The 17,577-nt window shown below is 54.0% G+C and overlaps 8 protein-coding genes across 9 annotated transcripts; 6 read left to right on the forward strand and 2 right to left on the reverse strand.

Moving 5' to 3' along the window:
- The first annotated feature begins 71 nt into the window (after positions 1-71).
- On the forward strand, positions 72-1,727 carry H310_00271 (hypothetical protein). Its single transcript, XM_008862980.1, has 6 exons — positions 72-207; positions 261-387; positions 437-624; positions 663-719; positions 772-859; positions 904-1,727. Exons 1-6 carry the CDS (start codon positions 125-127, stop codon positions 1,528-1,530), a joined length of 1,170 nt encoding a protein of 389 aa, XP_008861202.1. The 5' UTR covers positions 72-124; the 3' UTR covers positions 1,531-1,727.
- Positions 1,639-2,824, reverse strand: H310_00272 (hypothetical protein; the record flags this gene model as incomplete). The annotated part of the gene is made up of 6 exons (XM_008862981.1): positions 1,639-1,877; positions 1,933-2,010; positions 2,077-2,142; positions 2,201-2,290; positions 2,341-2,569; positions 2,636-2,824. The coding sequence occupies 6 exons, from the start codon at positions 2,822-2,824 to the stop codon at positions 1,762-1,764; spliced, it is 768 nt and encodes a 255-aa protein (XP_008861203.1). The 3' UTR covers positions 1,639-1,761.
- Positions 2,825-3,082: 258 nt separating this feature from the next.
- H310_00273 lies at positions 3,083-7,412 on the forward strand. 2 transcript variants are annotated; one of them, XM_008862982.1, is made up of 8 exons: positions 3,083-3,446; positions 3,516-3,637; positions 3,693-4,419; positions 4,476-4,926; positions 4,972-5,012; positions 5,064-6,083; positions 6,137-6,488; positions 6,541-7,412. In XM_008862982.1, exons 1-8 carry the CDS (start codon positions 3,111-3,113, stop codon positions 6,753-6,755), a joined length of 3,264 nt encoding a protein of 1,087 aa, XP_008861204.1. In that variant the 5' UTR covers positions 3,083-3,110; the 3' UTR covers positions 6,756-7,412. The 2 variants fall into 2 exon arrangements, with proteins under 2 accessions (XP_008861204.1, XP_008861205.1); XM_008862983.1 differs by lacking the exon at positions 6,541-7,412 and having other exon boundaries at positions 6,137-6,539.
- On the reverse strand, positions 6,776-7,908 carry H310_00274 (hypothetical protein; the record flags this gene model as incomplete). The annotated part of the gene is made up of 6 exons (XM_008862984.1): positions 6,776-7,051; positions 7,095-7,325; positions 7,410-7,445; positions 7,495-7,563; positions 7,616-7,714; positions 7,765-7,908. 6 exons carry the CDS (start codon positions 7,906-7,908, stop codon positions 6,776-6,778), a joined length of 855 nt encoding a protein of 284 aa, XP_008861206.1.
- Positions 7,909-7,979: 71 nt separating this feature from the next.
- H310_00275 (hypothetical protein) lies at positions 7,980-8,800 on the forward strand. Its single transcript, XM_008862985.1, has 2 exons — positions 7,980-8,676; positions 8,732-8,800. The coding sequence occupies exon 1, from the start codon at positions 8,148-8,150 to the stop codon at positions 8,526-8,528; it is 381 nt and encodes a 126-aa protein (XP_008861207.1). The 5' UTR covers positions 7,980-8,147; the 3' UTR covers positions 8,529-8,676; positions 8,732-8,800.
- Positions 8,801-9,104: 304 nt separating this feature from the next.
- Positions 9,105-11,848, forward strand: H310_00276 (hypothetical protein). Its single transcript, XM_008862986.1, has 5 exons — positions 9,105-10,062; positions 10,107-10,420; positions 10,477-10,795; positions 10,846-11,502; positions 11,567-11,848. Exons 1-5 carry the CDS (start codon positions 9,187-9,189, stop codon positions 11,810-11,812), a joined length of 2,412 nt encoding a protein of 803 aa, XP_008861208.1. The 5' UTR covers positions 9,105-9,186; the 3' UTR covers positions 11,813-11,848.
- A 90-nt stretch (positions 11,849-11,938) lies between these two features.
- On the forward strand, positions 11,939-13,771 carry H310_00277 (hypothetical protein). Its single transcript, XM_008862987.1, has 2 exons — positions 11,939-12,216; positions 12,260-13,771. Exons 1-2 carry the CDS (start codon positions 12,033-12,035, stop codon positions 13,498-13,500), a joined length of 1,425 nt encoding a protein of 474 aa, XP_008861209.1. The 5' UTR covers positions 11,939-12,032; the 3' UTR covers positions 13,501-13,771.
- A 177-nt stretch (positions 13,772-13,948) lies between these two features.
- H310_00278 (hypothetical protein) lies at positions 13,949-17,572 on the forward strand. Its single transcript, XM_008862988.1, has 4 exons — positions 13,949-15,124; positions 15,171-15,486; positions 15,536-15,840; positions 15,888-17,572. Exons 1-4 carry the CDS (start codon positions 13,991-13,993, stop codon positions 17,490-17,492), a joined length of 3,360 nt encoding a protein of 1,119 aa, XP_008861210.1. The 5' UTR covers positions 13,949-13,990; the 3' UTR covers positions 17,493-17,572.
- The last annotated feature ends 5 nt before the right edge of the window (positions 17,573-17,577 follow it).

The raw sequence follows: 17,577 nt of genomic DNA on the forward strand, positions 1-17,577 counted from the left end.
ACCAATCAAAATTGAAGACTAAATATCGCGAAAAGTAATCTGATTTGCTAAACAGGCAACTTGTCTGAAAAGCTCGATATACTTAACTGAACGGATTGGCCAAGTGACGACGGCAGAGGCAACTATGCAAGGCGCATCAGTCAGAGTTGGATCGACAGACATGGCAACCCAGCTGAACGGTGGAAACGTGGACACGTTGCAGCTCCTGTACGTGGATGCATTGCTCGTGGAAGTTGTATTGACTGACGCCATGATCCTAGGAAACGGAGGTCGAGCGAGGCGTCAGTGGAGGCACTGCACGTTGGCAGCACTGCTGGCAAGTGGACGCTTGCCGAAGACACGGCGCTTCGGGCGGCCGTCGAGCAGAACGGGAATGAAAACTGGAAGGTATGAACTGTGCCGCGTCAACCTTCTGCTCACGTCATTGGCACTGAAGGCGATCGCGGAATTGGTACCAGGGCGCAACCATTCCCAATGCCTCCAGCGGTGGAACAAAGTGCTGAAACCGGGTTTGATCAAGGGAACATGGTCCCCAGACGAAGATGCGCTTTTGCGCCACCAAATTCAGATTCACGGTGACCAAGATGCATGGGTGAGGGTAGCTGAAGGAGTGCCCGGGAGAACGTACGTTGTTTTCTCAATTTTGCGTAACGATTCGTTAGAACAAAGCAATGCCGCGAGCGTTGGCGAAATCACTTGGCCCCATCCATCAACCGAACGTACGTTGTGGCATCGCAACGGAGGAAATTCGTGATGGATTGAGTCGAATAGTCAGTTTACCCTGGCCGAGTTGGCCCTGTTGGAGTTCGTTTACAACAAAATTGGCAACCGGTGGACGTTAGTGGCCAAGCTGCTTCCGGTACGAATCGAAAAAATGGGAAACCGCATCCTTACGAGATGAAGGGTCGAGCTGAAGATGACATCAAGAAGAAGTGGAGGCAATTGCACCCGAAGCAAGAGAAGAAGCGCGCGGGACGATTGCCCAAACTGGACATCACGGAGCTTATGGACTCCATCAAGCGCGAGATCGCTGTTGGACGCCTGCCGCGAATGGACTGGATTAACAACCTCACGCTTGACAACAACGACGACAACCAGTCGGTCGACGATGACGACGACAAGGACTCGTTATACAGTGATTCGGGCAGCACGCACAGTGCCCCCGCCGCGCCCCCGATCCCTGCCCCCGCTCCATTCAAGCCGCCGTTTCTGTCAAAGAAGAAAAAGATGGACTGGGACCAGACGTCCCTCGACATCCTGACTCAGCTCGTCATGTCCGAGTCGTTTCGGCAAAAGCTCAGTTTGGACGATATGGACGCTGCAACGAACATGAACACGCAGTCAAACTGGATCATGAGCATGGAGGAAGACCCGGTAGTGGCGCGCGTCATGAACTCATTCCGGGCCGATTCGTCCAATGGCATTGAAGGAATTCTACAAGATCTGGACGCGGAAGAAGTGAACCACTTGCTCGACTTTGCCAATGCAAGCCAGACCCAGGCGTCGTCCAACCAGTTATTCCACGGATGATTGAGATGCGTTTTCTTGTCAGATAGATGGCTTTGGTTATGAACATGTTCGCTTCGAGGTCAATCAAGTGGGAAACGCCCGCCGATGTCTGCGAGAAGCCCAACCAGAGTGCGGGGGTGATTGTATTGAGTACTTATACAAGCAAATTCAAACAAACGCCATATGTCTCCCTTTCCAGCATTGCTAGCTCAACGGAAAGCGACTGGTAAGCATTCGGCAGACGAGCCCGACTTATTCCACGGGTGGAGGCACGGCGACAACTCCTGGAGGAGCGCACTCAAAGTCAGGACCGAAGTTCGCTCTCACTGTGCCAGGGCCGTAGATGGACACACACGGAAAATACTCCGCTGCGAGATTTCCAATCAGGATGATTGTCTATTGGTATGGAGGGATGGGACGTACCAAACGGCATTCCTTCAAACGCCATCCCTTGGTCTCGGCCATTCACAAAGAAACGGATGTACGATGCATCGTCGACACCTACGATAGAAGAACTTAAATCATGCGCAAATTAATTTGGCTCAACTCGAGCAGGGCCAACCGTACGTCGTGGAGAGGACACAGCCACCAAGTCGCTTGATTGCTTGGACAATGATGAGGGAGCAAATCGACCTGAGTGTGTTGAGTCATGGGGCAGTGGCGGTGCAAATGAACAAGTGCAGGGACGTACCTGGAAGAGGCGAGGGCGTAGCACCTTCTGCCTTCTTCTCACCGGCCTCCCAATTTACGCAGATCAAGGTACCGACGATGTCTCCAACTCCTGCGAATGTCTCATCGAACAAATTCGGCGAGGTGAAATTCTAAACACACCAAAGCTCTCGCCATAACGATCACTGCGCTTGCTCTTGTGCGTGGTTTCACCGCCAATGTCGCGGTATCCATAGCTGTGCTCGTCAAAGCCAACCGGCGCATTGATGTCGCCCTTTTTCGTGCCCCATCCCACACGGACATGGTACGCCTCAGCCGCCGGAAGAAGCTTGATTTCGAAATAGTACGTGCCTTTCTTCACACCGACATTCGTCCGTGCCATGCAGAAGCCCTGATTTCACGTTGTAACGAAAGATCCATCAATGACAAGTCCAAGGCGCGAAGATGAGTGCAATACCTTGGTGCCTGACACTGTCACGCCATCGTCGCCAAGAACAAGAAGTGGTCCTTTGTCTAGCCAACGTACCAGCACAGCTTCTTTATCTTTACTCTGAGGTGGGGTACCAACACCTCCGTCTCGCACGTCGTCCACACGGAGCCGCTTCGTCGGTGTCGTGTCCTCGGAGTACCTTGATGCTGAGGCCATGGTTTAGTTTATCCGGATCCGAATAATTGTTACCCTCGGACTCCTCTTCGCGACACCGCGGATTCCTCATTGTATCCCATCGTCAGGTAGAGGACACGTAAGAAACAGGGCGAGGCCATGGGGTACGAGATTTATACTTGATTATTGTATAAAATATCAACTTAACGTCACCGTATGAAATAGAAATCACGAAGAATACAAACACCAAGTGTAATTAAATGGTGGGTTGGTGTCTCGGACGTCCATTATTCGGGAACGGTTTCCCAGGTTCAACCACAATTTCGAGATGGGCGCGCAGATTGCTCGCGAGGACCGCCGCGAGAGTATCGATGGATCACAAGCGTCTGGAGGAGAACAACGTGGAAGTGGCATGTTCAACTTCCCTGGAAACATTGGTCCGGAAGCCATGTCCACGCAAGGGTCGCGCTTTGTGATCGGCGTATGTGCGATGGACAAAAAGGCGAACTCCAAGCCAATGTCGGAAATCTTGTCGCGGTTGCCAAAACATACCTTCACGATTGTCCTGTTTGGGGACGACTTGATTCTCAACCACCCCGTTGAAGATTGGCCGCTTTGTGACGCCTTGATCGCGTTCTTCTCCACTGGGTTTCCATTAGAAAAGGTATGCCATCGTCGCGCCTGTCTCCCGTGGCGTGCTTTGTTGTCTTTACTGGCATTGAATCTCTGGTAGGCAATGGAATATGTTGAACTACGACAACCGATTGTTGTCAACGATTTGTCCAAGCAGTATCTTCTCATGGACCGGCGTGACGTCTACCGCGTGTTGGAAGATCATGACATCCCGACCCCCCGGTACTTTTGCATTTCATGCTTCAACTTTCTCACCATGTGTCATCACGCCATATAGTCATATTTTCGTCGATCGCGATAATGGTCGTGAAGAGGGAAACTTCATCGAGAGCGAAGATTACGTCGAGCTGGATGGAGTGCGCATACACAAGCCATTTGTTGAGAAACCCGTGAACGGCGAAAACCACAACATTTACATTTACTACCCGACAAATGCCGGCGGTGGGTGTAAGCACTTGTTCCGCAAGATCGGCAACCGGTCGTCCGAGTTCCACCCGAACGTGATCAACGTGCGTCGAGAGCCAGGGCAGTCGTACATCTACGAAGAGTTCATATCTACGCAAGGCACGGACGTCAAGGTGTACACAGTCGGTCCCAATTACGCTCACGCGGAAGCGCGCAAGTCACCCGTACTGGACGGCAAGGTGATGCGGGATGCCGTGGGAAAGGAGATCCGATACCCTGTGATCCTGTCAACACACGAAAAGGAGATTGCATACAAGGTGGTACGCGCGTTCGGCCAGACTGTTTGCGGCTTTGACATCCTCCGTGTTGGCAACGAGTCATACGTGTGCGACGTGAACGGGTGGAGTTTCGTCAAGAATTCGCCCAAATACTACGATGACTGCTCTGTGCTGCTCCGTCAGTTTCTTGAGCGCGCACTTGCTGGGTTTGCCGATCCGTATGAAAGCATGCATTCGCCCCAAGATCGCATTTTGGTCAATAGCTCGTCCATGTCGTTGCTCGACGTGGGCGACGGGAGCAATGGTGCCGAGAACGACGAGGTATGTTGATGGAACGAATTGTAAATTGGAAAGGCTAACAACTGTGTTTCAAATAGACGGATGTTCATTCGGAGCGGAAATCGTCCGGGTATCACGATCCACTGGAAAACGATGGCCAGGAAGAAGAGCTTCGGTGTGTTCTTGCAGTGATTCGACATGGAGACCGGACCCCTAAGCAAAAGATGAAGATGCTTGTGACCCACCGAAAGTTTCTCACGTTTTACGAAGACCGCGTGGGCCAGGGCAAGAAAAAGGACTTAAAGATCAAAGCGATCAAGGACTTGGAAGAACTCTTGGCCGTGAGCAAGCAAATGATCGACATTTACGAAGACCGACAGCGCAAACTCAATGGCGACGACGACGACTCGAACGAACTTGAGAAAGACCAACTCAAAGGCATTTGCACGCTGCGTGACGTGCTCGAGCGGTGGCAGCTCTGCGGCATCAACCGAAAAGTTCAGATGAAGCCTCGCGCATGGAGCAATGACGATAACGTCAAGTCAATCGGTACGTTGGACTTGGTCAGAAATACACATAATAATCGGACATTAGATGATGATGCCAAAGATCTCGACGATTATTCCCCCCGCAAGGTAAAACGTAGTGTTGGAATGTTATTGCGGTCTTACTCCTCTGATGTTCAGGAAAGTCGAGTGACGCAGTTGCTTGTGATTGTCAAGTGGGGTGGAGACTTGACTCATTCTGGCATCCAGCAAGCCGAAACTTTGGGCCAGCACTTCCGTCAGATTATGTACCCTGGTGGGGACGGTGGACTCTTGCGCCTCCACTCGACTTACCGCCATGATTTGAAAATTTACACGAGCGACGAAGGTCGCGTTCAAAAGACGGCGGCTTCATTTGCCAAGGGTTTGCTGGAGCTTGAGGGCGACATAGTCCCGATCTTGGTGAGTCTAGTGCTCAAGTCGAAAGATGCCGATTCCATGTTGGACCAGTCGGGTTCATCGGCCCAAGAGATGATCCTGGCCGTCAAAGAACGACTGCACAACATTCTGCATCGAGGAGATGACTGTGGTCACTTGCGGACAAACTCGTCGTCCCGACTGGTGCGTAGTGTGGCAGCGGCGCTTGACGTGGTCGAACAGCCCATGAAGAAGATGGAGCGCATGCACAAATTGCTTAATTCGTTGAAGGAGCAACTGACGAAGCTTCTCGACAACGAAGCGACCGAAAAGGCCGAAAACGTGATCACTGCGACAGAGTTTGAACGGGAACAATCCGCGTGGGCGTACAAGCCACCACAGTTGGAGCGTCAGGGATCGGAAACGAGCGTTGTGTCGTGTTTGGAGTTGGAACCAGTCGGGGCAGCAATTGAAAACCGTGCCACCGTCAGTTCTGCGGGGGCACGGCCAAAGAAACCGGCTGAACACATGGCGAACAAGACCCACAGCCCAAAACAGAACCACTCGCATTCGAAGAAGCGGGAACCTTGCGGTCGTGAAACGTTGGAGATGATGCGCGAGCGATGGGCCAAGCTATATCGCGACTTCTATTCCAAGAAGCAAAACACGTACGATCTGTCCAAGATCCCAGATATCCATGACTGCATTCGATACGACGCAATGCACAACGCCCACTTGTACTTGAGTGGAATTCGGGAACTGCTTAATATTTCGGCTTCCCTTGCCCATGCCCTCGTTCCCCAGGTATTCCTTTCTTTTATAATACTAATTGTTGTAAACGACGCTGTCGATTCCAGGAGTATGGGATTGATGTTCATGAAAAGCTTCACATTGGCACCAACATGTGTCGATCGCTGCTGAAGAAAGTCCGCGACGATTTGGATCTGGCCCGTGGCTTCAATATCACCCATCGCCTGAATCCAACTTTTGCTACGACCGATCACCGCATCAAGTCAGCGCATCGATCGGTTCGCACCCGACTATACTTTACTAGCGAGTCCCATTTGCACACACTACTCAATGTGCTTCGCCACAGCGTTACCGGCCACGAAGAAGAAGCCCCCGTTAGTCGGGAAGCTGTGAAAATGATTGAAGAAATCCCAGAGCTGTGCTACATGACCCATATTGTTGTTCGAGTGTTCGAGCGCGGTGAGCTGAGCAATTTATGAGAACCAAATCGCCACTTCTGACGAAGTCGTAGGAGGGTACCACAACATGGATCCGAAGAGATTTCGAGTTGAGCTGTCGCTGTCGCCAGGGGCCACTGGAGATCCCCTCACCGAATTTTCTCCCAAGGTTCCTCTCTCTGTGGCGCCCCTGAAAATCATATCCCGTGAAGGACTGACCTGCCAAGAGTTCCAAGACTATATCTGCAACGTGATTTCGTTTGGCAGCTCCAAGCAACAGCCCGAGTAATCTTAAAAAATCGGCGTGTGTCATTGGTAATCGTGTGTCTCGGGCTCCATCGGACATTGACTCGAGTCTCTTTTGATGGTTGGTGACGGCGGCGACTGCTCACACGCTTCTGGCTGGCGAGACTGTGGCATCGACGACTCGAAATGCGAAATCTCGTCGTCCTTGGACTTCAAGTGGACGAACTCTTCCTTACCGCTGTCAAGGTGGACAATTTCCTTGTTGAGCTCTTCCGACTGCTCGAAGTACGTGATCTCGCGGTGGGCGAACTCGCCCGTCGTCGACTCCATGTGAATGATCTGCCGAGATCCACATGAGGCTCGAGAGCGCAGCAGAGTTTACCTCGTGTTGGTGCTTTTCCTTTTCAATGAGATGCTGTGGATTGCCTTGGTCGTCGATCTTCGTGTACTCGACAATCCGCTCTTGGATGGTAATTTCGCGCTTTTTCCACAGCCCTGGCGTGAGCACGGGCGCCCCACCAGTCGCTTGCTGCTTGGTAAGGGTGGTCAAGAGTGCCAGTTGGTTCTCTTTGGGCGGAGACCTCTGGTTCTTGCTTGGTTGGGGCAACATGTCCTTGGGGATATACATGAGCAACACGCGAAATCATGGAAGCAGTGTCGAGAAGTCGAAGGTATGGCGGCGTTGAGGTCAACTCACGTTTTCAAAAGTGGATGGCGTCGGAGGTTCCAATCTCTATGGACAAGTGTCACAACTCCAGACGATGTTTTGACCTCGGACGTACAGGTGGCGCGTGCAATGGCGTCGTGTACTCGACGAATCTCACAAAGTCGGCATATCCCACACGATTATCCTACGTTTGAATCAACTCGATTGCGTGGGCGGGTGCAAGCGGTGCAAAGTACTGCTTGGACATTGAACAATCGGACAAGGGCTTCCTTGCGTGGCAAGGGAATCTGCAAATATCCGCACAGCTCGTCGCAATCCATGAAGTCGGCGCCCGTCTGATGCATGTGCATGAGAACGTTGGAAGGTTAGACTGGTCCGGCCATACCTCTCGGTCGTGGCGACGTAGGTTCTGAAATTGCTGATCCAGACTCTTGGATGCAGCGTGGCGAAGATTGAATGCTTTCATCGCGACAAAGCACTGCAGTTTCTTCGCGCCTGGAAGAGCTTCGACGGATCCCCCAGCTCCCATTCGCTTTCTCACGGCGTCACAGTGACAAGAATTCCCACCGCCAATCCAGCTATTATTAGTGCCATGGGAGTATTGCATCACAATGGGGTACTACGTATTTGAACAACGCTATCGGGCATGGCCGTGTGGTGGATGACAGAAGGCAATCGATCTGAAGTTGCTTCAAAGTACTACATGGGCCACCATGCAACACAGGCTGGAAGCTGAAGGAAAGCAGTATACAGGTAAGCAATTCGTGAATGAACACGCCTTCGTTGTCCGTACAGGGGATTCCAATGATTGACCTCGATATCAACGAGCATGGGTATGACGTCCCTGCTCTCAATGACAATGGTGGAGTTATACACTCCATGTCTACCCTGCCAATGTCGAGAAACCATGCCTCAAACCCTGCCAAGACAAGTCCTGCAACAGCCTGCAAATACTCTCGATCCAGTGCCAAGGCTTATCCATGCAAACAACTTGCCGCACGTTTGAATCGCCCAACCCACCAACTGTTGTCGATGAGCATCGTTGCTTCATCGGGATATTCACACCGCGACGAACCAGGTCCAAGGGCTGCTGTCAAACAAGCACGAAAGCCACGTATCAACGATGACGCAACACTGAAACCATCATGATCATGACTCTACTGGGCATGATAGGGTCGTGGTGAAGAGATGAACGGGGTAGAGAGCCATCCCCCCACTTCTCCTGCAATCTTTGGTACACGAGCCTATCAAGTCATCTGTACCCCTCATGGCGAGAGTGCGCGTCCTCCAACCTGCGGTATTGCCTCCATTGCCTTGATAGCCTTCTTTCCAGCATGTCGCTCTGTCTCCAGGACCTCATCGTGGCGGCGACAAGATGCGTCGAGTTGATCATATTGAATACTGGAGCTATGATATTGTGATTTCGTACATTGATTTCAGATATTGCGTAAGATTACTCATGTATAAATATTTGATAGAATTTTCTCTAGAAATTACTACTTCGAAGTAGTACGCACAACCTGTACTGTTTACTGCTCGACAAAATATTTTTTTATTCATTCTGAAAAAGTCTTGTCCCAGATCGTTTGTGTCGCATACCAACACACAAACAGGTCGCCAAGAGCGCCATTTGATTGGTGGGTTGAGGTATGCGAGGATTTGATTGGGTTAGAATTCTCATCCGGAGGGTATCGTTGGTTCGTGTATGTCGCACATTCGCGTAACGGCGGCCTGGCAGTTGCGACCGTTCGCAAAATCAACTACCGCACGAGACCCCACACGCCGTGGTGCGGTCGTTCCGTCGCCCATGTCATCCGACGCGACCCGACCAGAGCCCCTGAAAGTGACGTTCCTTCCACGGGGGGGCTGCATTGTCTCGACGTCGATTGGCCCTGTCCAATACGGCATTCCGCCCGAAACAATCAAGGATTCGATGGCGATGGGGCTCCCTGTCCCCATGTATTTTGTCGTTCCGTCCGAGCCATTTACCAAAACACTGGGCAGCAATATGGGCGTGAACGTGGCCGAGTTCGAGTTCCCCGCGTACTGCAACTTTTTTTTCAAGCGGCAGAGCGTCAACTTGATCGTGGCGTCGCAAGAAGTCGAGGACCGCATCCGCCGAGTGTTTCAAGAAACGCTGTTTGGTCCCCAACAAATCGACATCCAGCACGACTTTCCAGCGACCGCGCCGACGTCGACATACCCCGACCTCCCCGCCGAACTCGGTTACTTTCGCAAGTTTGGCAACACCCTCATCACACTTGACATGCTGCTCAAGTTTACGCACTTCAATGCTCAAAACGTCGCGACCCTCACGGCGGGAGACCACAAAGTCACGATCCAAAAACTCAACGGCGAATTCGTCGTCACTGACCACACGACCAACGGCACCGCGTGCATCGAGGACTTTGTCCGACTGCCCGCGGCCCCTCCAGCCCAAATCCACGACGAAGCATTCTACCCACCGGTGTATGGCGTCACGGTGCTGGGAAACTCGCACGGGTTTGATCCGACCGGGCGCACGTCGGGCTACGTTCTATGGATCAATCGAAGAGGCATCATGATTGACCCACCTCCGTTTTCGAGCTCGATCCTCATCGCGAACAACATCCCACCGCACATGATCGATGGCGTCATTGTCACGCACTGCCACGCCGACCACGACGCAGGAACGTTTCAAAAGGTTCGTCGACAGATACGACGTCAGTCCAATTGTTGTTTCCGTAGATCTTGCAAGAAGGGCGGGTGTCGCTCATCACGACCAGCACCATTTATCACTCGTTCCTGCGCAAATATGCTGCGCTGTCAGGGTTCGACGAATCGTTCCTCAAGCGCGTGCTCACGTTTCGACGGGTCCGCATCAACGACCCAACCAACATCCGCGGCGCGACTTTTCGCTTTTTTTACTCGTTGCATTCGATCCCGTGCGTCGGGTTCGAAGTCACGTACGGTTCCAAGCGCATTGTGTTCTCGGGGGACCATCTCAATGATGTCGAGCGGATTCGAGCATTGCGAGACGAAGGGGTGCTGTCGGACAGTCGGTACAATTTATGTCACCGCCATCGCCCAGGTCTCATCGACGCATGGCATGACGTAGTTGCAATGAACTGTTGGCATTTCCTTGGGACTGCGACGTGATTTTGCACGAAGCCGGGGTTCCACCGATCCATACACCGATGAAAACCTTGATGGCGCTAGACAAAGACATTCGATCACGCATGTATGTCGTCCACACGGCTGCCAAAGATATCCCGGTCGACTCGGGCCTCCGCCCCGCGCCAGAAGGCGTGCAGAATACGATCATCGTCCCGACCGACTTGCCAGAGAGCGCGTCGACGATGGAAGTGCTGGACCTCATTCGAAAGATCGACATCTTTGGCGATTTGACCCTCAACGACGCCTATGAAGTCATTCAGGTAGACGATGTCGACTGCGTTGTTGTCGTGCGTGATGGAGATGCGCGTAGATGGCCCAACGGGTGACATTTTCGAAAGGGGATACCGTCGAAAGGTCCGGCGAGGCCGCCGACAAGTTTTACATTGTCATTGCGGGCGAAGCGCAGTGCATCTTTTCCCACGACCACGCCGCGTCCTCGTCCGCGTTGCCGTCCGGGTCGACTCGGAAACGACTGACCAATGTCCCGCGGTCGAAAAAGTATGTTGCCGGCAACTACTTTGACCTGCAGTACCTCCTGTCGCCCCACTCCAAGGCAGGGTGCACTGTCATTGCGAGCTCGACGCTGTCGCTGCTCCAGTTCAACGCTGCCGACTTCAACTGGTTCCTCCGCGGCACGGCCGTGTTTGAACGGATGCAAAAGCTGATCGACACCCGGCACAACTTTGCCTGGGACACCATCGGCGACAACTCGTTCTTCCAAAAGCTCACCGAAATGCAGCGCACACAACTCGAGCTCATCATATCCAAGTGGGAAGTGCGCCAACACTACGCCGTGTGGCACCGCGACGAGGCGTGCGACATTGCCGTGTGGATTGCCAGCGGCGAATTTGTCCTCAAGACTTGGACAACGCATCCCGCGCTCCCCGTCGACGGCACGTGTAATGACGACCCCACCACCGACGTAGGTCGCGCACCACCTCCGCGAAAGCGAAAAGGCTCGATCAATGTAAGTACTGGTGTTTTCCCGCCTACAAGGTGTGCATGCGTCGAGCGTCATGATGGTGGTGTAGCGGGTGCTGCCCATCGACGCGCTGAGCAAAGAGTCTCCCGAGTGCATTCACACAGTGTTGCAGAAGGGCGCGTTCGTCGGCAACGTTGATGCGCTATTTCACAAAGACGACTGCAATTTTGGATCGGAGCTCGTGGCCAAGACGGACGGCGTCCTGTTTATGGTCAAGAAGCCCGAGTTCCGATTCTTCCTGTTTGAGAACCCCGGTATCCTGATGGCGCTCAACAACAAGACGTTTGTCGTATAGCTCTCGATAAGCGCCAACTACTTCCGTCATCTCGAATCCGTTGTCATGTTAGCCGTCGAGGAACGACGACGTCGTGGGTATTTTTGGAGGCACTAAAATTAGCCCGTCGACACAACAGTTTTGGGGCCGCTGGATTGCAGAAACGACGTACAAGGGGGCGCACTCACACACGTCGGTTCCGTGGGCCCCCGTCAAGTCGGACTCATCATCTTCGATCCCCATGGCGAACGACGGCGACTCGGAGCCATGGCCGACACTGGGCGTGAGCCCCACCAAGCCAAAGTGGGGCCTGGCGCATGTCGAAACCTTACTGCGGGAGAAGATCCTCGAGCGCACCAAGCTCCACGACGGCAAGTTTGTGTACCAGCAAGCGTACCGTCTTTTGGAAGTGAATCGGGGCAAAGGTACAGCCCTCCTTCGACGGCAGCTCCGTCACGTCGTCCGTAGGAATCGACTTTGCATCGTTTCGACACGCCGTCAAGGTCACGTTGGCACTCGATGTGAGTGACGATGACATGACGGCCCTCTTTCGCAAGTACGACCGAGACGGAAACGGCACGATCGAGCTGTACGAGTTTATCGACCGCGTGTTGCCGCAGGACTACGACCCGAACGTCCAGTCGTGGGTCGAAAAGAGCGTCGAGCGCAGCGACGCCCAGTTCGAAGCAATGCGAGAAGCCGACCGCAGGGCCTTCCTCGGCAGTCGAACGTTCCAAGACGCAGACAACTGCCGACGCTCCGTCGACGACATCCGCCGCGACATTTCGTGCAAGTTGCAGCAACGCATTCCCAAGTGCATCGATCGGTTGCGGAGCGCGTTCAAGTTGCTCCACAGTGGCGCCAATGCGCCCATGTGCGCACTGGACTTTCGCCAAAGTGTTCGCAATACGCTCGGCATTGCCCTCACCGAAGAACAGACGCACGGGCTTCTCCAGCCGTACATGAACGCTTTGGACGGCACAGTCGACGTTCAAGCACTACTCCAGAGCTTGTTCCAAACCGAGAATAAAGTCCAGCCGTCCGAGTTGCGCGATGGTTTGTTCGTCGAAGTCGACGCATCCATTCCCGAGACGCCCCACTACGGCAAGCGCCACATCGTGCCGGGCAAAGGAGAGCCCATGCCTGACCGGTACCAGAAGCGCGTGCATGGTTATTTCAAAACAAAACACAAAAACTCAAATCCGCTGCAGCTCCAGAAACCCCCGCCGCCTCGACGACGTACGACCACCAAGTTCCAAGTGCCGTCAGTGGCGACTAAAGGGGGTCGCCATTCTGTCACTACCCCTTTGACTGGTTTACTACCTGTCGAGCCATCCAAGCCACCAGCTATGGCCCGATCCTTTTGGGCACGGATAAAGCCGTCTCTGCCCGCACGACCTGGCCCAACCCCGCCGGAAGACGTCACGAAACCCAACACTCGCCCCACCGTGGAATGCAGTGGCCATGGCTCAATCGTCGCTGTAGCAACTACGACCCATCGAAGGCCGTCGCCTCGGTTAATGTCCCCCGTGCGTGTCGGTCCACAACCTGCGGACGCCGCGGCATTGGCCCATTCGATCAACGCGTTGCACGTGGACTACGAAGTGCCTCGAGTTGCCGTGAGCCATCCGTTGCAACTCTCGGCCATGCCGTACAAATCCAACAAACCAAATTGGCGCATCAGTGAAAACACCTTCTCGTGTCGATAAACACAACATATCAATATGCGCTTGATGTGTTGGCGTGAAGCGACGACATGTCCAGTCGATGGCGCGGGGTTCGTGCTCGGCCATGTCGCCGTGCACCAAGCAGATGAAGATTGCGTCCATATTCAAATCTTCTTGACGTCAGGCCTGCCGCTGATGTCTTAAGCGCGCTTTGCGGGCACCGACCGACATCGAACTGTGGCGACCCTCGGCCACTGTGAAGCAATCTAGGAAGCAGTTACGACAATTTGGGAAGGAAGGGTTTCAGTTCTGCTAAAATAGCGAATTTTTCGCCTCGTTAAAAATTTACCCATCAAACTAAGCTTGAATTATGTATGGTACATAATACATGATGGTGGCAATGGTTTGGTTTTCACACGTCCTTGACGTTTTCGAAATTTGCCTCCGAAATCCTTGAAATTTCAGCCAATCGGGCACGTCCAACTAACCAGCCAACTTCGTCAAACCATTCTGCGGCGAGGGGAGTCGCGAGATGTCGGTGAGGGGAATCAGCGGCGATGCGCACTTCTTCGAGGAGAGCGTGAACATGGAGCGAATCAAGAAGCTCCTCGACAACAAGACAGGGACGGCAGGTGTGTCGGAGAAGCTCCAAGCGATGAAGACTCTTTTGGCGATGATCTCGAAGGGCGAAGACGTGTCCCTTTTCTTTGCCGACGTGGTTAAGAACGTCATCGTCAACTCGGTCGAAGTCAAGAAGATGGTGTATATGTACCTCGTGCACTATGCGGATGCAAACGCTCAGTGTCGGGAACTCGCATTGCTCTCAATCAATTCGTTCCAAAAGGATCTGGCCGACCCGAACCAGCTCATTCGAGCGCTCGCCCTCCGTGTCATGACGAGCATTCGTGTGCGCGACATTATTCAGATTCAACTCATCGCCATTCGAAAATGCGCGGGAGATCCTTCTCCATACGTGCGCAAATGTGCGGCGAATGCGTTGAGCAAGGTGCACTTGATGGACAGCACCGACCAGAATGAAGTGTTGGCGGAGATCATCTCGCTTCTTCTTGCCGACTCGAGCACGATGGTGCTGGGTAGCGCAGTCCAGGCGCTGAACGAGATTTGCCCCGACCGTATGGACTTGTTGCACCCCGCATTTCGCAAGTTGTGCCACTTGCTGGCGGACATTGACGAGTGGGGACAAGCGGTTGTGATCCATGTGTTGACGCGGTACTGCCGCGAACAGTTCCAAAGCCCCAAGCAAGAAGACCCATCGAAGCAATCGAATGCTGTCAAGGAACTGTTTCCAAAGCGTAAAGTGAAGAAGGGATTTTACTCGGACGAGGAGGACGATCCCAAGGCGAAGTCGTCGTCGCACACCCCAGCGAGATCGAATCCGTTTCATCTCGGCAGCAGCAGCAGCAGCAATCTCTTTGGGGCGTCCAAGGAACACGTTCCGTCGATTGGTTCGGTGTTTCGATCGAACGACGTCGCGTCCGGCATTGGCGGCGGTGAAGAACTCGATGAAGACCATCGACTCCTTCTCCGGTCGTCAATTCCGCTGCTCAAGTCGCGCAACTCGGCGGTCGTCCTCGCCGTCTCGACTTTGCACTACTACTGCGGCACCCAAAGCACGGCCACATGCACGTTGCTGGGCAAGTCGTTGGTGCGTGCCCAGCTTTCATCCTTCATGTTTAACACTCATATCTTAGGTCCGCATCATGCGCAACCAACGGGAAATCCAATTCGTCGTGCTCTCTGTGATTGCATCGATGGCCACGGCGCGGCCGCACATGTTTTTGCCGTTCTTGCAAGACTTTTTCGTCCGTGCAACCGACCCGAGCTACTCGCGCCAACTCAAACTCAACATTTTGACGGCGCTCGTCACGGAAGAGACAGTCGCTACCATTCTACGTGAATTCCAGGCGTACGTACGACATGTGGACAAGGGATTCGTCACGATGACAGTGCGAGCGCTGGGCCGTGTGGCCGACGCGATGCCGTCGGTGTCGGAAAAGTGCCTCAAAGGTAGCTTCGTTCGTCGTCAAACGCAGTGTCTGATCGTTCCCTGTATAAGGACTCATGCGTCTCGTTCGATCTGTGCACGAACAAGTGGTCGCCGAGAGTGTTGTCGTGATCCGCCAACTGCTTCAGCAACAGCAGCACACGACCCGCCCAGACACGCCGCAAGCCGCCAATAACGCCAAAGTTGTTCGATCCCTCGCTGCTATGTTGGTGTCTGGCCGTGTGACGTCACCGCTTGCCCGCGCATCCATCGTGTGGATGCTCGGGGAATTTGCAGTCGACGACCTGATCTCACGCGAGTCGTTGCGGTGCTTGTGTGCGACGTTCCCGGAGGAAGCAACCGAAGTCAAAATGCAGGTAGGGCGACTTTCAACCGTTGGCTAGCCTTCGCTGACTGCCTCTAGCTGCTCAACCTAGCGGTGAAACTTGCCCTGAACGCACCTACACACACGAACGTTCAGCTGTGTTTGCAGTACGTGGTGGAGCTGAGCAAGTTTGACCTGGACTACGACCTCCGCGACCGCGCGCGCCTCGTTCGAGCTGCGTTGAACCAGTCGGCACTTCACCCGAACACAATCTTCTTGAGCAAGAAGCCCGCTCCACTCATCGGGGTCTCCCATGAGCAAACATCGAGCAAGTTTACTCTCGGATCTTTATCTGAGATCGTGCACCACAGCGTGACGGGGTACGTTCCGCTGCCTGCGTGGCGATCGGAAAAGGCAGACAGGAGACTGCGCGATGCGGTCGCGGAGCTTCCGCCGTCCATGTCGCGGGACACCGGGTCTCGTGGAAAGAACTCGTCAAAGGCGTCGAAGGGCTCGAAAAAACTGTCGGGCGGCGGTTTTTACAGCGAGAGCGACGACGATGCGAGCGATGAAACCGGCAGCGACGATGGCAGCGATGACGAAAGCGATGACGACGACGCCTCCAGCGAAGAAGCAAGCGAAGACGAGAGCGAGGAAGCCGAGAGCGACAGCGAAGAGGAGAGCGAAGAAGAGAGCGAGGAGGAATCGTCCGAAGAGAGTGAACCACTTCCGCAAAAGTCCAGGAAAAGCAACAAAGCACCCGCCAAATCCCGATCGACTACCGCGGCTGCCCCCGCTGTTCCTGCGTTTAACCAGCAGGCTTCGTTTCAACAGCCTGCACAGTCACCATCCTTTCTCGACCCGTTCGATTTTTTGTCGACTCCGTCGTCGAGCAACCAAATCAACTCGTCTAGCATGCTCGCGGACCTGTCCAACCTCACGATGAGTGCCACGGTGCCGACGAATCGATCTGTGCTTGTGTCGGACTCGGATGGCCTCATCATCGAGTACACGTACCTCCGGACGCCTTCCATGTACTCGCCGCACATGAACGTGGTGCAGTGCTACATCTCGAACCAATCGTCAGCCCCCCTCGCGCGCATCCGCGTTAGCGTCGACGCAAAGACCGCGAAGCGTGGCAACGTGATCCCGTTTCCAGAAGTTCCCGTCGTATACCCCGGCAGTTCGTCAATGGTGCAGCTCCACGTGGACTTCCGCGGCGTCCTGGAAAATGTCCGCCTCACGGTGCACTCTGGCTTTGCCCAGGGAGACAATGACGAAGACGAAGGCATCGAAGGAGAGCTCGTGCCCACGATTGGCGAGCTCCTGCATCCATTCCATGTGACGATGGACCAGTTCGCGCAGCTGTGGACGATGAAGCAGTCGGGGCCGCCACTTGTGGTCGAGTCGCGGCTGTTTTTGGCCACGACGTTGGGGGTGCTCATCCAGCAGCTCACGCACGCCCTCAATCTGAGCCACATCAACGCGCATCAATTGCAGGCGCTGCACCTCCAGCAGCAGCAGCAGCAGCCGCCGGTGCAGCTGGTCGGCAAACTTCGCACGGACAAGGAAGTGTGGATGCTCGCGACGTTGGAAGTGAACTTTGCCAACGGCAGCATGCGACTCCAAGTCGCGCAGACGGCACCGCACTTGTCGCAAGCGCTCTTGGACGCCATGACGACCTTGATTTCCGAATCGAAGTAGGAGACTTAACACCAACCACAATGCACATTGATTCGGTCGCGGTGGCATGCGATGTGCATGGTCTACGCTCTGGCACAACGTGAAT

This window comes from Aphanomyces invadans, assembly GCF_000520115.1.
Source record: "Aphanomyces invadans strain NJM9701 unplaced genomic scaffold supercont1.1, whole genome shotgun sequence".
Lineage (NCBI taxonomy): Eukaryota > Oomycota > Saprolegniomycetes > Saprolegniales > Verrucalvaceae > Aphanomyces > Aphanomyces invadans.